Source organism: Rattus norvegicus, chromosome 5, assembly GCF_021556685.1.
Source record: "Rattus norvegicus strain SHRSP/BbbUtx chromosome 5, alternate assembly SHRSP_T2T, whole genome shotgun sequence".
NCBI lineage: Eukaryota > Metazoa > Chordata > Mammalia > Rodentia > Muridae > Rattus > Rattus norvegicus.
Window position 1 is genome coordinate 118999395 of NC_141538.1, and position 17290 is coordinate 119016684.

The window sequence follows — 17290 nt, forward strand, 5'->3', positions numbered from 1 at the left end:
CAGAGCTATTTTCATTATTTCTCAGTGAATCGCCCTCATTATATAGTGATACTCTTTCTAATGCTCGCTTGTCCACCTCAGTGACAGCACGCCCATTCGCCTCTTCACGTCTCTGGCTCAGGGTTCCATGGATGGTATCAAGTGAGTATCCACAGCGAACTTAGAGAAATCATTCACTTTTGGTATATTTTCCTCTTAGTCTTTCCGGTAATGTTTAGTGATCACCAGGAGGAAGCCATTCCTTCCTTCCTTCTGTGTATTTCATGTAGTTTCCCTCGTGTCCCAATAAAAAAGCCTTTTATCAAAAACTGACATCCTAAATGAAGGACGTAATTGTATAGCTTATTTATTAGTGTGTTAAGCTTAAACTGTAATGGTTTCATATTTCAAAATGAAAGCTTGTTGTGATTCATGGTTGTCAGTGACAAAGTGGACAGTTCCTCCATATGGCCGCTGGGATTGCCTTTGCATACACACCGGCTCGCTGAGCCCCGCCGCTCTTCCTGTACAACAGCTCCCTCTACTTGAAAGCATCAGTGTAATTACAGCTTAACACTACATACCTTATTAGACCCTTTTCTTTTTTGTTTGAATTCTCTTGCTACATCATGCATTGTTAAATACCAGATTATGCTAGACAGTTAACAAGGGCCTGTCACTTGGGAAAGAGTCAAGGTCAGTTGAGAAGAAAAAGCAAGAATTATATTTGAGAGCATTGTTCAAAGGCTATTTTAGGCTTTGTCAGTGTCGCTGTGTATATTTTGTTATAATTCTGTGCAGTGCTTTGAAAAGAATGTACTGAGGTGTGGAAAGCAGAACCAGACATCTTCAAAGGAGCCACCAGCACTTCTCACAGACACAGCCTGCGTTTGGCACGTCCTTGCTTTGCTAATTCCTAAGTGTTACAGTAAATCTGGCAGTTTCTTTCTCCCTCTTCTCTCGGGAAGAATTGGATGCAAGCAAGCACAGACGTAAAATGGTACAGACGTGACGAAATAGTGGCACAAGTGTGCTGCGCACGGTTGACGAGGAAGGCTAGCAACAGTGCTGCGTCATCTGCCAGTCTCTATCAGCACAACAGGCAGAGCTGTAGTGGGCAGTGGGATATCTGAGCAGGGTGGCTGCCTCACTCAGTTCTTACTGAGCGCCATCCTGAGCAAGCAGCAGAGCCTGGAGTTCGGGAGCAGGGGCTGCCCAGTGGAAGCTTGGCTCTGTCCCTAACCAGTGGCGAGTGGTGTCCAGGTCCCTTAGCTTTCTCAGCATCACTTTCTGTCACCTGTGAAATGCAGACTGTAAGCTTGGTACTGTGGCTCATTGTAATCATAGCACTCAGTAAACTGAAGCAGGAGAATTACTCTGAGTTCCAGGTTTTTCTTCAGAGTGGTCTTTTTCAAGCAGATGCATTAATATGTCTGTTATCTTCTGTACTCTAATCAAAGAACACAGGGTCCTCCCACTGGGTGAGAGGGCTTCATATCGGCTTGCTCATAAATTCCCTTTATCTATATTGGTATCTTTCTGATCTAGGCCCCCTAAATCGGTCATAATTCGATTATTTTAAACTATGCACTGTAAGCACATACCTGTATGTGTGTTGCCGATGCTCTCATACCAGACAGTCACTTTACCATGCAATACTTACTCTTGTTTGTGTGGGAATGTGCGTGCGTGCGTGTGTGTGTGTGTGTGTGTGTGTGTCTGTCTGTCTGTCTGTCTGTCTGTCTGTGTCTATATGAGTATGTGTATGGTGCACAGGTAAGGTGCATACACCTGTATACAGTGCAGAGGTGAGAGGGTGGTGCCATGTGTCCTCCGCTGTCACTCTGCCTTTTTCTTCGAGGCAGGATCTCTCCTTGCATCTTGGGCTGGTCTTTCTCTAGTCAAATGGAAGCCAGCAAACCCCAGCATTCCTCCCATGTCTGTTCCACTTGGAGATAGGTATCTGTGTCAACATTCGAACTCTGGCTCCTATGATTTGGGAGTAAGTGCTCTCAGTTGCTCAATTTTCTTTTCAGCTGCTAAATATATTTTAAAAATAATCATTCATCCTCCCTCCCTCGCTCCCTCCCTCCCTCCCTCCCTCCCTCCTTCCCTCCCTCCCTCCCTCCCTCATGTGGTTCCTAGAAGGATGCTGACTTTGAGTGATGGCGTGTTGTTTCTATTTTACGCTCCCCGTGGATCCTGCACGTGGACCAGTGGCCACATCTTTGTCCCACAGTATACCTAAGCTTGAGACTGTTAGAGAATCTTGCCTTACTGTTCCCAGATCTCTTGTGGCCGGTCACTGGAAGTTTAAAGAATAAATTTATATGTATTGAACATTCAGACTACAGTTGAAACTGTTATGTTTATGCCTTCACCCTGATGTAAGCTGATATTATAAGATATATAGGATGGAGTTTTCTTTGATTTAAGCTTCTAGAGAACAGCAGCAGAATACTGGCCATATGAGATAAATGAACCAGATTTGTGAAAGATAAGCTTTCTTAAGCCTGCATATTTAATTCCAGGGGGCTGACTTTCTTTCATTTAACTTCTAGGACCCCCTGGATCCCATGAGGTCAGTGATTGTGATTCGCTCCTTGGTGGCAGATGGCGTAGCAGAAAGAAGTGGAGAACTTTTGCCTGGAGATCGCCTAGTCTCCGTCAATGAGTTCTCTCTGGACAATGCCACTCTTGCTGAGGCTGTGGAAGTGTTGAAGGCTGTACCCCCAGGTGTGGTGCACCTTGGCATCTGTAAGCCTTTGGTGGTGAGTTTGGGACTCAGTTAATACAGAGGGGTAATAGTGTGGTAGTTAACAACATGAACTTGGAAGACAAATACGCCTCACCTGTAAGGCTTGACTTGCGTTAATAAGGCAAATAAAACTAGTAAAGAACATGGACCAGGGGAAACAGTCACTCCTGTCCTTGAAATCTGTCCCATATGGCTGGCTACTGTGTGTGTGACCCTGTGCAAGTTTCTTTTTTTCGTTTTTATTTTAGTGCACGGGTGTGTGAGGTTTTTGTACATGTGTCCACTGCCCACAGAGGCCAGAGGAGTGCGTCAGATTCCCTGAGCTGTAGTTAGAGGTGAATGTAAGCCACAATTTGTGGGTGCTGGGGACTCACACCCAAACAGTCCCTAGCACCAAACTCTGCTGTTCTGAAAGAGCAGTAAGCAAGTTTCTGATGCCTCTGACTTACAACATTAGAGCAAGTTTCAGAAATCCGGGCCATGCCACCCAATGTGACATACTGAGTGACTGCTCACTGCTGGTGGTGCCAGCCTTGCCCCTGCCACTTTTACTAACCCTTTGCCTTCGGGTTTCAAAATAGACTCTAAGTTTTAGTCACATCCTTTCAATGTCAATTAACATAATTTTCCATTTTAATTTTAGAACAGTGGTTCTCCACCTTCTTAATCTTTCTATCCTTTAACACAGCCTCATGTTGTGGTGACATAGATGATTTTGTTGGTACTTCATAACTAATTTGCTACTATTATGAACTGTGATGTAAATATCTAGTGTGCAAGGCGATCTGCTCTGTCACTCCTGTGAAAGGCTTGTTCCACCCTAAAGGGGTTGCAGCCTACAGTTGAGAAGCACTGCTTCAGACTGATGTTCAGAAGGTACAGCGAGCTGGAATTCATAACCTGCATTGGTTTTGTTCATATGGAAATGAAATGTTCAGTCTTTCCTGTCATCATCTGTCACCAGCATGTCTGCTAAGCCCTAATGCTGACCCCCCTCCTGTGGTCAAATCGTTCTGAGGTCATCTTACCGTATGATGCACTGTTTCGTGTTACTGCTCTTGACTGTGGGTCCTAAAACTGTGTTGTTGAGGTTCTTGGTGTAAAACAAATACTGATTGTGTTCATTTAGTTTTGAATGAGTATTTATTGTACATCACTATATTTTAAGCCTCTCACATGTTCTAATTAGTACTAATTCAAAGCAACGTTAAGCCTTCTCTTGTCATTCGCTACAAATGAGCCAGTGGAGACACAGAAGGTTGAGTAACTTTTCCAGAGTTTTTTCTTTAGTAAGGGGTGGAGTCGAAGTATGAGCTTGGCTGGACAGTTTCAAAACGTGTACCCTTTTTTAGGCACAGCACGCTAAGCTCGCTTTATTACAATGTCCTCTTTAGTTTGCCTGCATGTATCTGAGTAGTAATTTCGTCATGGTAGGTTGTCAGCCTGGGTTTCAGAGAGCCTATTTCTAGTTTTGCTCTGAATAACCCAGTGAGTTTCAGACTTCAAAGGTGTGTAGGCTCAAAGAATCCAGTGGGAGACCATTGAACTGGAGATCAAGATCCCCTCCTCAGAGGCTGCTAGTTCTTCCCAAACCTCCCTCTTCAGTGGGCCGCCCATATCGCTCTGATGCAGCACTCCATGTTTCATAAAAATTGGATCGGCGATTTGATAAAGTCAATCACTTTTATTCTATGAATCTTTTATAGAAATTCATAGTGGAATGAGCAAGACTAAAGAACTAGTCTTTTCTTGCCTCTGAAATTATTTTGGTGTGTAAATATATTCGCATGTTACATGATAGCAGCTCAGGAACCTCACTAGCTTGGTAGGCAGTGACGCTTATGTTCATACACACACACACACACACGCACACACACACACACACACACACACACACACACACACACACACACACCCCACATATATGGATAATGAGCAGTGTATTGCACAAAGTGTTTTTGACTTAGGAAACTGCAGTGTGACCTTTGTTCTTTTTTCATTTTTGTGGTTGAGATTGATTCTAGGACTTGTACATCACTGTCTTTTAAGCCTCTCACATGCTTGCCCATGCTAATCACATACCCTACCAACATTACATTTTTTTATATTCTTCTATACACATTAAAATGCCTGAACATGGGCTGGAGAGATGGCTCAGCCGTTAAAAGCACTGGTTGTTCTTCCAGAGGTCCTGAGTTCAATTCCCAGCAACCACATGGTGGCTCACAACCATCTGTAATGGGATCCGATGCCCTCTTCTGGTGTGTCTGAAGATAACTACAGTGTACTCATATAAATGAAATTAATCTTCTAAAAAATGCCTGAATATAACAATGCCTATCAATTACTTTAACCATTTAAAATTCAGTCTAGTACATGGCTGACCAAGATCTTGACTTTTCATATATGAGTTGTACTGCCTTAGGCAACAGATGGTAAATTGAAGTACACAGTGTGCTTTTTCATAAATTAAGGAGGGAGAACATTAATATTTTTATAAGTTTCACCTTTTTAGGTTGTGACAAGTATTTTGTCTATATTTTCTCTGACAGTTATTTACTCATCATGACTATATGAGAAAATCCTTAGGAGAGAGACAACACAGGCTCTCCCTTTAAGCAGCATTAGGAAGTCTGAGGCAGTGTGAAAACATGGAACCTATTCCATTCAGAAGCCATGACCCTAGAGGTCAGCCCTGGGAGGGATTTAGCCTCATCATGAGTGTGAGGCTCCCAGGAGAGCTGGGGGATGGGAGGCCAAGCTTAAGGGGCAGGTGAAGGGGATGGTAGAGGGCTCTGAATAAACAGGTGCATGTGCTGTGAGTCCTGGTGGAGGCAGGAGAATATAAGTAAGAAGGGTGGATGGGCAGAAAGACTGGATGTGTAGCACAACAATTACCTCTGTAGTAGTGAGCCCTGTAATAGCTGTACTTATAGAACTACCATGAGGAATTGTCACCTTACCCATGATAGCAATTCATCTTATCTTCTGCAAACCTACATCAAACATATTGGCTACAAAAACCCTACTAAACTGGCTTTTAAAAACTGTACCGTGTCTTTAGCACTAGGCAGACCACACAGGCCCTGAAGCCCTTGGCTATCGAGCTGTGGCTACTCTGTGGCCTCAAGGCTGTGTACCCTGAGGCTTTTCCACCTCACTACCCACGTTGCTGATCTGTAAAATGAGGATTACATGGAGTGGTAATTGAGGACCTGGGCTCTGGAGTCAGATTCTGGACGTGTAACTATTGAGTGACTAGCACTAATTGAGCCCGTTCCTCATGGGTAAGCCTCTCTCTCAGTGCCCATTGGTGATGTGCACCTGAGTGTGTTCAAGTACCTAAGCCTATGCTTGGTGCAGGCCTCACGGCATAGCTGTACCTGCAAGGCCTTTTCCCGGTGAGTGGCTTTTCTTTAAAGAATGCTTCAAATTGGTGAGCTGTGCCCTAAGGTTCCTTTTCTTTTCAGTGTGGGTAACTGTTGGCTTTGTTGATAACGTTTGCATAGCCTTTATGGGTTATTGCAGTGAATGAGAACTGTCTCAGGGGGACTTGAAGCTGAAGGATTTTCTTGATCATAAAAATGGTTTTTATTTTCAGGAGGAGGAGAAGGAGGAGAAGGAGGAACATTTTATTTTCCATTCAAACAACAATGGAGATAACAGTGAGTCTCCAGAAACCGTTCACGAGATCCACTCATCTTTAATCCTCGAGGCACCCCAGGTATTTGATAAAGTTATCTGCCATTTGAATGGGTGGGGGGAGGACACAAGCTTGTTCCCACTCACTTGGCTAAACAGTTACAAATGAAATCCACCCCTTCACCATTACAGGTTTGCCCTACCTGTAACTAGTATATCTTAAATTAAAAATTTTCATTTAGTGTAACATTGTCTCTTTAATGACAGAAGTTGTAAGGCATTTTCAAAGAACAAACACTAGGGTTAACAGCATGGCTCACGTAAGACACCAAATGACCTGAGTCCAGCATCTGGAGTCTACAAGATAGGAGAAAACTAACTCTCACAGTGGTCCTTTGATTTCTACACATGCCCTAAGGCACATAACTTCTTCCACCTCCATAATCCAAAATAAATATAAAAAATATTTTAAAGGAACAAGCATATTTTTAAACACTAATATATATTCAATATTTGGAAGAACGATATATCATGGAAACAGACATCCATGTAAAATGCTATAGACATGGAGCCAAACATGCAAATTCACATTTGAAGCTTTCCCAAGAAGATGGAGAGAAACTTGAAGCAATCCCACTAAAATCAGGGACTAGACAAGGCTGCCCACTCTCTCCCTACTTATTCAATATAGTTCTTGAAGTTCTAGCCAGAGCAATCAGACAACAAAAGGAGGTCAAGGGGATACAGATCGGAAAAGAAGAAGTCAAAATATCACTATTTGCAGATGATATGATAGTATATTTAAGTGATCCCAAAAGTTCCACCAGAGAACTACTAAAGCTGATAAACAACTTCAGCAAAGTGGCTGGGTATAAAATTAACTCAAATAAATCAGTAGCCTTCCTCTACACAAAAGAGAAACAAGCCGAGAAAAAAATTAGGGAAACGACACCCTTCATAATAGACCCAAATAATATAAAGTACCTCGGTGTGACTTTAACCAAGCAAGTAAAAGATCTGTACAATAAGAACTTCAAGACACTGAAGAAGGAAATTGAAGAAGACCTCAGAAGATGGAAAGATCTCCCATGCTCATGGATTGGCAGGATTAATATAGTAAAAATGGCCATTTTACCAAAAGCAATCTACAGATTCAATGCAATCCCCATCAAAATACCAATCCAATTCTTCAAAGAGTTAGACAGAACAATTTGCAAATTCATCTGGAATAACAAAAAACCCAGGATAGCTAAAACTATCCTCAACAATAAAAGGACTTCAGGGGGAATCACTATCCCTGAACTCAAGCAGTATTACAGAGCAATAGTGATAAAAACTGCATGGTATTGGTACAGAGACAGACAGATAGACCAATGGAATAGAATTGAAGATCCAGAAATGAACCCACACACCTATGGTCACTTGATTTTTGACAAAGGAGCCAAAACCATCCAATGGAAAAAAGATAGCATTTTCAGCAAATGGTGCTGGTTCAACTGGAGGTTAATATGTAGAAGAATGCAGATCGATCCATGCTTATCACCCTGTACAAAGCTTAAGTCCAAGTGGATCAAGGACCTCCACATCAAACCAGACACACTCAAACTAATAGAAGAAAAACTAGGGAAGCATCTGGAACACATGGGCACTGGAAAAAATTTCCTGAACAAAACACCAATGGCTTATGCTCTAAGATCAAGAATCGACAAATGGGATCTCATAAAACTGCAAAGCTTCTGTAAGGCAAAGGACACTGTGGTTAGGACAAAACGGCAACCAACAGATTGGGAAAAGATCTTTACCAATCCTACAACAGATAGAGGCCTTATATCCAAAATATACAAAGAACTCAAGAAGTTAGACCGCAGGGAGACAAATAACCCTATTAAAAAATGGGGTTCAGAGCTAAACAAAGAATTCACAGCTGAGGAATGCCGAATGGCTGAGAAACACCTAAAGAAATGTTCAACATCTTTAGTCATAAGGGAAATGCAAATCAAAACAACCCTGAGATTTCACCTCACACCAGTGAGAATGGCTGAGATCAAAAACTCAGGTGACAGCAGATGCTGGCGAGGATGCGGAGAAAGAGGAACACTCCTCCATTGTTGGTGGGATTGCAGACTGGTACAACCATTCTGGAAATCAGTCTGGAGGTTCCTCAGAAAATTGGACATTGAACTGCCTGAGGATCCAGCTATACCTCTCTTGGGCATATACCCAAAAGATGCCCCAACATATAAAAAAGACACGTGCTCCACTATGTTCATCGCAGCCTTATTTATAATAGCCAGAAGCTGGAAAGAACCCAGATGCCCTTCAACAGAGGAATGGATACAGAAAATGTGGTACATCTACACAATGGAATATTACTCAACTATCAAAAACGACTTTATGAAATTCGTAGGCAAATGGTTGGAACTGGAAAATATCATCCTGAGTGAGCTAACCCAATCACAGAAAGACATACATGGTATGCACTCATTGATAAGTGGCTATTAGCCCAAATGCTTGAATTACCCTAGATGCCTAGAACAAATGAAACTCAAGACGGATGATCAAAATGTGAATGTTTCACGCCTTCTTTAAAAGGGGAACAAGAATACCCTTGGCAGGGAAGAGAGAGGCAAAGATTAAAACAGAGACTGAAGTAACACCCATTCAGAGCCTGCCCCACATGTGGCCCATACATATACAGCCACCCAATTAGACAAGATGGATGAAGCAAAGAAGTGCAGGCCGACAGGAGCCGGATGTAGATCGCTCCTGAGAGACACAGCCAGAATACAGCAAATACAGAGGCGAATGCCAGCAGCAAACCACTGAACTGAGAATAGAACCCCCGTTGATGGAATCAGAGAAAGAACTGGAAGAGCTTGAAGGGGCTTGAGACCCCATATGAACAACAATGCCAAGCAACCAGAGCTTCCAGGGACTAAGCCACTACCTAAAGACTATACATGGACTGACCCTGGACTCTGACCTCATAGGTAGCAATGAATATCCTAGTAAGAGCACCAGTGGAAGGGGAAGCCCTGGGTCCTGCTAAGACTGAACCCCCAGTGAACTAGACTGTTGGGGGGAGGGCGGCAATGGGGGAGGGTTGGGAGGGGAACACCCATAAGTAAGGGGAGGGGGGAGGGGGATGTTTGCCCGGAAACCGGGAAAGGGAGTAACACTCGAAATGTATATAAGAAATACTCAAGTTAATAAAAAAAAAAAAAAGAAGATTATCTACTCAGACCTCTTTGGTCCTATAATCATAGACAGTATGTATCAAGTATTCCTTTTACTCCTAAAATGTACTTCGTTCTTTGCTGTAGTTGGTAACAATTGTCCAGCAATGTTCCTGGCATATATGTACAGTGTCTCAGACTGAGAAGTATTCCTATAATGTCCACCACCCTCTTAAAAATGAAGACATTTTATTAACCATGATGTTTTCAAATATGTCCTCTGACTGATCGTTTTTTGAATCAGGTTTGTGGTATTGATTTACTGTTTCAATGTGAAGCTTAACCATGTGGTGTTAAGTTATGAGAAGAAAGCAGAGGGGAGGTTGATTGGAGACTTTGCACTAGGTAGTGCTTAATGGACAGGGCTTGCAGTAGAATGAGGGCTGATCTATAGGCAGTTAGGCCCCTGTGTTCAGCAGCCACTGGCTCAGCAGAGTCAGGGCAGAGGCTCAGCATAAACTGTTTTCATGCCTCTTTAGCATATTCTCAGTGTAGGTGAAATCTTATTTCTGTTATTTAGCCTCTTAGGAGAAAATTATACTCGAAGTGCTTGAGACATGACTGTGTCCTCAATGTGTAAAGAACTCTCTTTGTAAAGGGCTCAAGCTGGCGCTCTGCAGTGGAGTGTCACCTGGCATCTGCAAGGCCTTAGGCTCAGTCCTCTGTCCTTTAAAAAAGTAAAAAACAATGGATTTTTAACTGTCCGGTAGCTTCACTTGTTGAGTTACTCATGCATGGCCACGCTGAGCTTGCAGTCTTTCCTATCTTAGGAAAGTAGGAAGTAAGTAGTGAGTCTATGGTTATGAACTACCATTAGTATTAGGGAGAAGTTGCATCTGTGGTGTAACATTTTGACCAGATTCCTCACTGCGATGGAGAATTGTTGGTGGCTACTGTACAATGAGGCTTTCAGTGTGGTTTCCCTCACGTATGGCAAGTTCTGCCTCTTTACTCCATGTGTGTTTGTTTTCTGGGCTGTGCAGAATGGGCTGCAGTTTCTCTGGTTTCGTGATACAGAAGAGCACGTACTTCTGACCATGTGTTGGCTAAGGCAGGGTGCTTCAGTCAGGTTGGCACCTTTCCTGGTTGAGGTGTATAGTGCAGTTTTAAGACAAGTGAAGCTTAACCTTTTTAAAAACCTTTTCTTTACAGGGATTTAGAGATGAGCCGTATCTTGAAGAACTCGTGGATGAACCTTTTCTAGATTTGGGAAAGTCTTTGCAGTTCCAACAAAAAGACATGGACAGCAGCTCAGAAGCCTGGGAAATGCATGAATTCCTGAGCCCTCGGCTGGAGAGAAGGGGTGAGGAAAGAGAGATGCTTGTTGACGAGGAGTATGAGATCTACCAAGACCGCCTCCGGGACATGGAAGCACACCCACCACCTCCTCACATTCGGGAGCCCACTTCTGCATCTCCCAGGCTGGATCTCCAGGCCAGCCCCCAGTGGCTGCATGCTGACCTCTCAGGAGGAGAGATACTCGAGTGTCACGACACAGAGTCCATGATGACTGCTTATCCCCAGGAGATGCAGGACTATAGCTTCAGCACCACAGACATGGTACGGCTTTGCTTCACAGCCACCTCCTCCTCGCCCTGCCCCTCCGCCCCTTGCTCATATCACTCCCACAGATAAAACAGAAAGGAAATGGGCTTTTCACAGTCAGGGTGACTGACAGGATGCACTGCCAGGAGCAGAGCTGTGTGCTTGAGGTCACCCTCTTTGTATCACACTGCTTCTCTGAAATCGTGAGCTATGGATTACCTTGCTCTCTCTCTGTGTGTGTGTGTGTGTGTGTGTGTGTGTGTGTGTGTGTGTGTGTAACATTTTTCTTCTCATTTCTCAGTTCAATAAAGAGTTCTTTAATCCTTAAGATTTTTTTTTAAATTCCCTAAAGGTAACATAGTTATATGTTTCTTGTATGGTATATTTGTCAGGGCAAAATTAACATAAAGTACATTATATATTATACATTATTATATACAGTACATTATTATTGCTCTCTTTGCTGTTCATAACATTCTCCACTATGTGTGATGCAACTGTAGTGTGGCCGGAGAGTGACTTGCATGTTTGAGACTGCCTGTCTCAAACTTGGTAGGAAGCATTAACCTTCAGTAGGTTATCCTTACTATTAAATCACCAGTGAACTGGATTTTTTTAAAAATAAAATTATGTTTAATTAGTTGCCTTTTTGTTTTTTTTTTTTTTTTGGTTTTTTGTTTGTTTGTTTGTTTGTTTGTTTTTGAGGCAGGGTTTCTCTGCATAGCCTTGGCTGTCCTGGAACACGCTGTGTGGAACAGGCTGGCCTCACACTCAGAAATCCACCTGCCTCCACCTCCCACACTCAGAAATCCTCCTGCCACCACCTCCTGGCCACCTGTCATATTGTCTTACTTTGTTTACTTTCTGGCCTGAATTACTTTTCAGACATGTAAGAAGAAAGTGACTCTAGATGGTGTTTTTATTTGTTGACGTTTTTTAGTTTTCTTACATGTGTGAGCATTTTGCCTGCATGTATGTTTGTGCACCATGTTCATGGCTGCTGCTTGCAGAGGCTAGAACTGGATGTCAGATCCCTGGAACTGGAGCTACAGATGCTCGTTAGCTGTCATGGGGTGCTGGGAATCGAGCCAGACCCCATCGAAAGATCACCAGTGGCTCTTACCTCTGAGCCACCTTGGCTGCCCTAGAGGTGTCTTAAAGGTCTGAGGGTAGTGTGTTCATACAGGTCCCTGCTGTCTGCACAGGCAGGTCCTTTCTGCGTGATAAGCAAAGTAGGTGGAAGGAAGCTGGCTTTCTTTCTCCCTTGCCTCCCATGGACGTTTTCCCTCTGTTCCTCATGCAGATCCTATGGCTTTGTTCTGTTGGGCAAGGTGCTACCCTAGCAATTGATGCAGCCTCAAAGATGCCCAGCCGCAGAGGGTTCTGGGCAGCCTACCAGGGAGCAGATGTTTTTAATGTGTAAGTGGTGCTGAGAGCAGTGACACCGTTGCCTGGTGTCCCCCACTGACAATAGCTTTCTCTGACAGCCCTTCCCCATGTCCTCAGTGTTCATTCAGTTCACACCGGATGTCCACTGAGATAAGCACACTGAACCAGAGATTGCTGAACATGTACATACTTTTATTTTGGCTGCTTTTTCCCATAAATAGAAAACTCCTATTCATTTAAATAAAAGACAAGTTAAAATACTGGTCCATGTTGCTACTTAAACATTTAAGGCAAGGGGCGAACTAGACAAATATATTTAGAACAGTTACTGGATACATGTAGTCCAAAGTCATGTCTCAAATGTTGTATCAGGTTAAATCTTCTGCATATTTCCTGTCTATGTTCACAACAGTCACTTTCAGGTCACTCCAATTTCCTGTGTAGCTTGTTTGAGGTAAGGCAGTTCTTTAATTTGTACTTGTTAGTTTGCTCTTGGCTTCCATGGTAAACGCTGACCAAAATCAGCCTTGGCAGGGAGTGTTGGCTTCAGCTTATACTTCTAGGTCATAGCCTATCACTAGGGTAAGACAAGGCAGCCACTCAAGCAAAAAGTGAAGCTGAAATACTGCTTACTGGCTTACTCTCGGGCTCCTACTCTGCTAGCTTCTTGTACAGTCCAGACCAACTGATTAGAGATGGTGCCGCCAGCATGGGCTGAGCCCTTTCTGCCATGTCACGGGCCGGGATCCTTAGGACTGTCCTAAAGGTGAGGTTTTGTCTTCTCAGGTGACTCTGGGTGCCAAGCTGACAATCATATCTAACCAATACTGTGGGCGTTTGGTAAAGTGGTTTTATTGAGGCTTGTTCAAGACCATACTCAGTGCTCACGGTTTGGAAGACGCGCACTTTAATTTCTGGACTGGTATATAGTTGCCCGTATTGGTTACTATATCTTGCTTTAAAAATACACACGACTAAAGTAAGTTATAGAAGAATGTATTTGGGTTTAGAGTTCTAAAAGGTTAGAGACCATGACGGCAGCAAGTACAGCTAGATACACACTGGCTGTATCTAGAAGATGGGGGTTGGCGAGGAGACGGGAAGAGTACCAGGCTTGGAAACCTCGGAGCTCTGCCCAGGCGGCCTACCTCCTCCTGCAGTGCCACATGTCCTAACCTGCAGTGCCACATGTCCTAACCTGCCCAGCAGCACCACCAGCCAAGGAGCCAGTGCTCAAACATCTGAGCCACTGGGACATCTCATCCCGACCAGTGCAGGGGCCGACCTCTTTGTTGCTTCCCTTACTGAATTCTCTTTTCCAGGCATTCCTGCTTGTTAGGACCATTTTCTATGTAGAAGGAAGAAGTTAGATCTCAAATAAAAATCAGCTCAGAGGACTGGTGGTCCATTTTCACACATGCTGTGAATGTTGTTATAAATTAAAATAGCCAATATGTGTTCATACTATTTCCTCTACACTTAATCAATTCACATTGAATTATATGGTTTATGGTTGTAGGATATATTGATAAAGATTGTTTTAGCTCTAATAAACTCTGAATTACTACCACTTGATTTTCTATTAATTCTATTAATGGTGGAGTGGGCTTGGATCTTTACTTGCCCACTGTTTGAACTGATGGACCTCTGGAATCATACCTTATCTTGGAATCATACCTTATCATGGAATCATTCCTTATCGTACAATCATTCCTTATCATACAATCATTTCTTATCATGTAATCCATGTTTGTCATTTCCTATGCACGTCTTGAACCTGAAGCTGACTGCACAGCATTTTCAGTGGCCTGTATTCCATCATATGACGTCACATATGGAATTTTCCACTTGTGTAATGTAGGAACTTCCTTCAGATTTAGGAATAAACTAAGCTATCCAACCTATACTATTAACATAGATGATACAACGTTACAACCCCTGAGAGGATTTAAAACTATACTCAAATGTGTTAGGAACGTGTAGTTCTTAGCACCCATTTAGTGTCCTGAAGAGGGTTGAGGACCATTATTGCTTCTGTCATGGTAAATACCACTACACTGTTGGGTGACCACCATCTCTGTCCATCTCCAGAACCTTAGCTTCCTTCACAGAAATGTCGAGCCCATCGATTAATACATGCCCTCCCCTTGCCCGTCCCTGGCACTAGCTGTAACTCTATCTTCTGTTTAAGAATTTGAGTACTTTGTAGAAGTGAAGCTGTGATAACTACCATTCTATGCCTGGCTTATTCCATTGAGCGTAAGCTCTTCAAGGTTCATTCATGTATGTCCAACCACCTCACCTCATTTTCCCTCTGTGTGTGTCTCAGTGGAAAATCTTTTCTTCTGACCCTTTCAGATCAGATCTCGGAGAGTATCTGGTAAAGTGAGAGATGGCATTAGTGGAGAATTAAAAAGGATTTCTGTGGGTAGAACACATTGTTTTGTTTAGAAACCACAGTGAAGTTGTGAGGGTGCAGAGGGGTTGCCACCTTCCGGCTGGAGTGGGTCTTAGGACTGCTGTTCTTTATGAGAGTAGACCCAGCCTCCTGGACCGGTGACAGCTTATTCCCCCAAGTGGCTTCTTGGCATACCCCTCACCCCTGCCTTTGCATGTGGGTTTTTTGTTTGTTTGTCTTGTTTTGTTTTTTGAGACATGGTCTTACTTGTGTAGGACAGGCTCTCATCCACCTTGAAATGGACTTGCCTCAGTTCTCAGGGTCATCCAGCCAGCCAAAGCTGCCGCTTTTAGTCATGTAAGGGAAGCTCTAAAGAATGGCGTCTTTTTGTACCTGCAGAATGTATGGTGTTTGTAGCTTAAGTCATCTGTGTAGCAACTCGCAGCATCTGAGAGTTGTCTCTCACGTGGCACATTTCGGCTTTCCACATATGCGCTGGGTACTGAACCTGGGTCCTTTGAAATGGCCATATGTGCTTTTAACTACTGAGCCATGACCTGGGCCAGCAATTCGATCTTCAGCGACAGGGCCCTCAGAAAGGGGACCAGGCGATCGGAAGCGATGATAGACGATAAGAAGATAAGGAAGTTTGAGACCAGGTTTGTACAAGCTATGACTTAGGTCAAGTAAGCCTATTAAGTACAGCACCTTATGTTCTGTTTCGAGGGGAGAAGTGGGGCAGAGTAAGCTGAGCCTGTCATACAATGGGACCAAGTCAGTGGGAAGCTAATTAAACAAGTTTCACAAGGGCAGCACAGCATCTCGAGAGCGTTATAAATCTACCATACAGCAGTCTTGGGACTGATAACCATGGCCAAATATGGTGGGAAGATTGGGTTCTTGGGATCTGAAGCCACAGTTTCCCCAAGGCCTTGGCCTCAGGCCATGACCTGCTCTGCCAAGCATATTCCTGTTTTTAGAGAAGGCTGTGTTTCTTCTCTGTACATCAGTGCATCGAGGTGTGTGTGTGGGAGGGGGAGCCCTTAAAGGCCCGGGGCCCAGGCTATTACTGGGTTTGCCAAACACTTTTCTTCTCTATACACCAGGGACCCAGGGGAAGCCTAGGCTGATCAGTCCAGCCCTCAGTAGAGCCGTGTCTCCAGTCCTCCACACTATTGTTCTTGGATAATGTTGCTGTAAATGTTGGCATATAAATACCTGCTCATGACCTGTCTTTGGTTCTCTTGGGTTGTCAAACTAAATCACAACCAGAGATTCTTCAAAGGAACCTGGTGTTTCTTTGGGAGTGACAGGATGTGAATGCATAGATCAGTAAGCATTTCCAAGAGTCTAAAGTGAGTTTGTAAAAGAGAAGAATTTATGGTTACAGTTCATTGGATATGAAGTTCCTTCTCTTGAAGTCCTAAAGCCGTAGTTGGCCCAGCTTATTAATGGAGATGATTATCAGGCAAAGCGTTCTGTTAGAAGTGCCTTGTCTGAACGTTTGCAGAACTAACAGATACCAAGTATTGTAAATGAAATGTGTGGGTTCCTGGGGCATGTCAAGCCTGGGGTGTTCCCACTGGAAGATGTTAGGAAAAGCTGAGCATGGTGGGTACATGGAGTAAATGAGCCAGGTGACCCCAAAATATGGGAGGTGGAGGCAGAGGATTAGGAGTTCAGGACCAGCTTTTGCTCTATAGTAAATTTGAAGTCAGTGCTGGGTTAGACCCTGACTTTAAACCAACAAAGAGCAAAGACCTTAGACATTGTCTCTGACAGGCAAACCCTGCTCCTATCCTTTCCTCATTGTCTGTTTCCGATCTCACTGTGATGTGACCAGAGGGCTTTGGTTAGTTTTTGCCAGAGCATTGTACTTGTGCAGTGGCCAGGGTCCAGCTTTGTCACACCCTCGCTAATGCTGCTTTGTCTGACTTTTTCAGATTTCTGTTTGTGAGTAGCAATTGTGCCCTACTGTGGGATTAGTTTTGAGATGGCGACGTGCTTATGTCCCAGTGCCTTAGTTCCTGTCCTGTTGTGCGAGGTGACGGCCGGCTGCCCAACAGAAATTTTAAAGGAAGAGGGGGTTACCTTGGCTCATGGCTTCAAGGGATTTCTACCTGTTTATTACTGCAGGGAATGCAAAATGGTGAGAACAGTTCTTGGTGGCAGGAATGTGGGAGAAGCTTATTCAGTGGCAGTGAACAGGGAACGGAGAACACAGGCTGGAACCAGAGGTGACCGGAACCCTACGAGGCCCATTCCTAGTGACCAGCTGCTGCTTGCTAGGCCCTGCTTCCTGGAGGTTTCAGTGTTCAGAGGATCACTGCAGGCACTTTATGG

The 17290-nt window shown here is 43.8% G+C and overlaps 1 protein-coding gene across 2 annotated transcripts in view; it reads left to right on the top strand.

Annotated features, from left to right (window-relative positions):
- Nucleotides 1–17290, top strand: part of Patj (PATJ, crumbs cell polarity complex component) — a 304077-nt gene that overhangs the window by 89892 nt on the left and 196895 nt on the right. For both annotated transcript variants that reach the window (XM_087660182.1, NM_080398.1), the window contains 3 exon segments: nt 2541–2750; nt 6339–6461; nt 10768–11175. In XM_087660182.1, the coding sequence (XP_087516308.1) occupies nt 2541–2750; nt 6339–6461; nt 10768–11175 (741 nt within the window).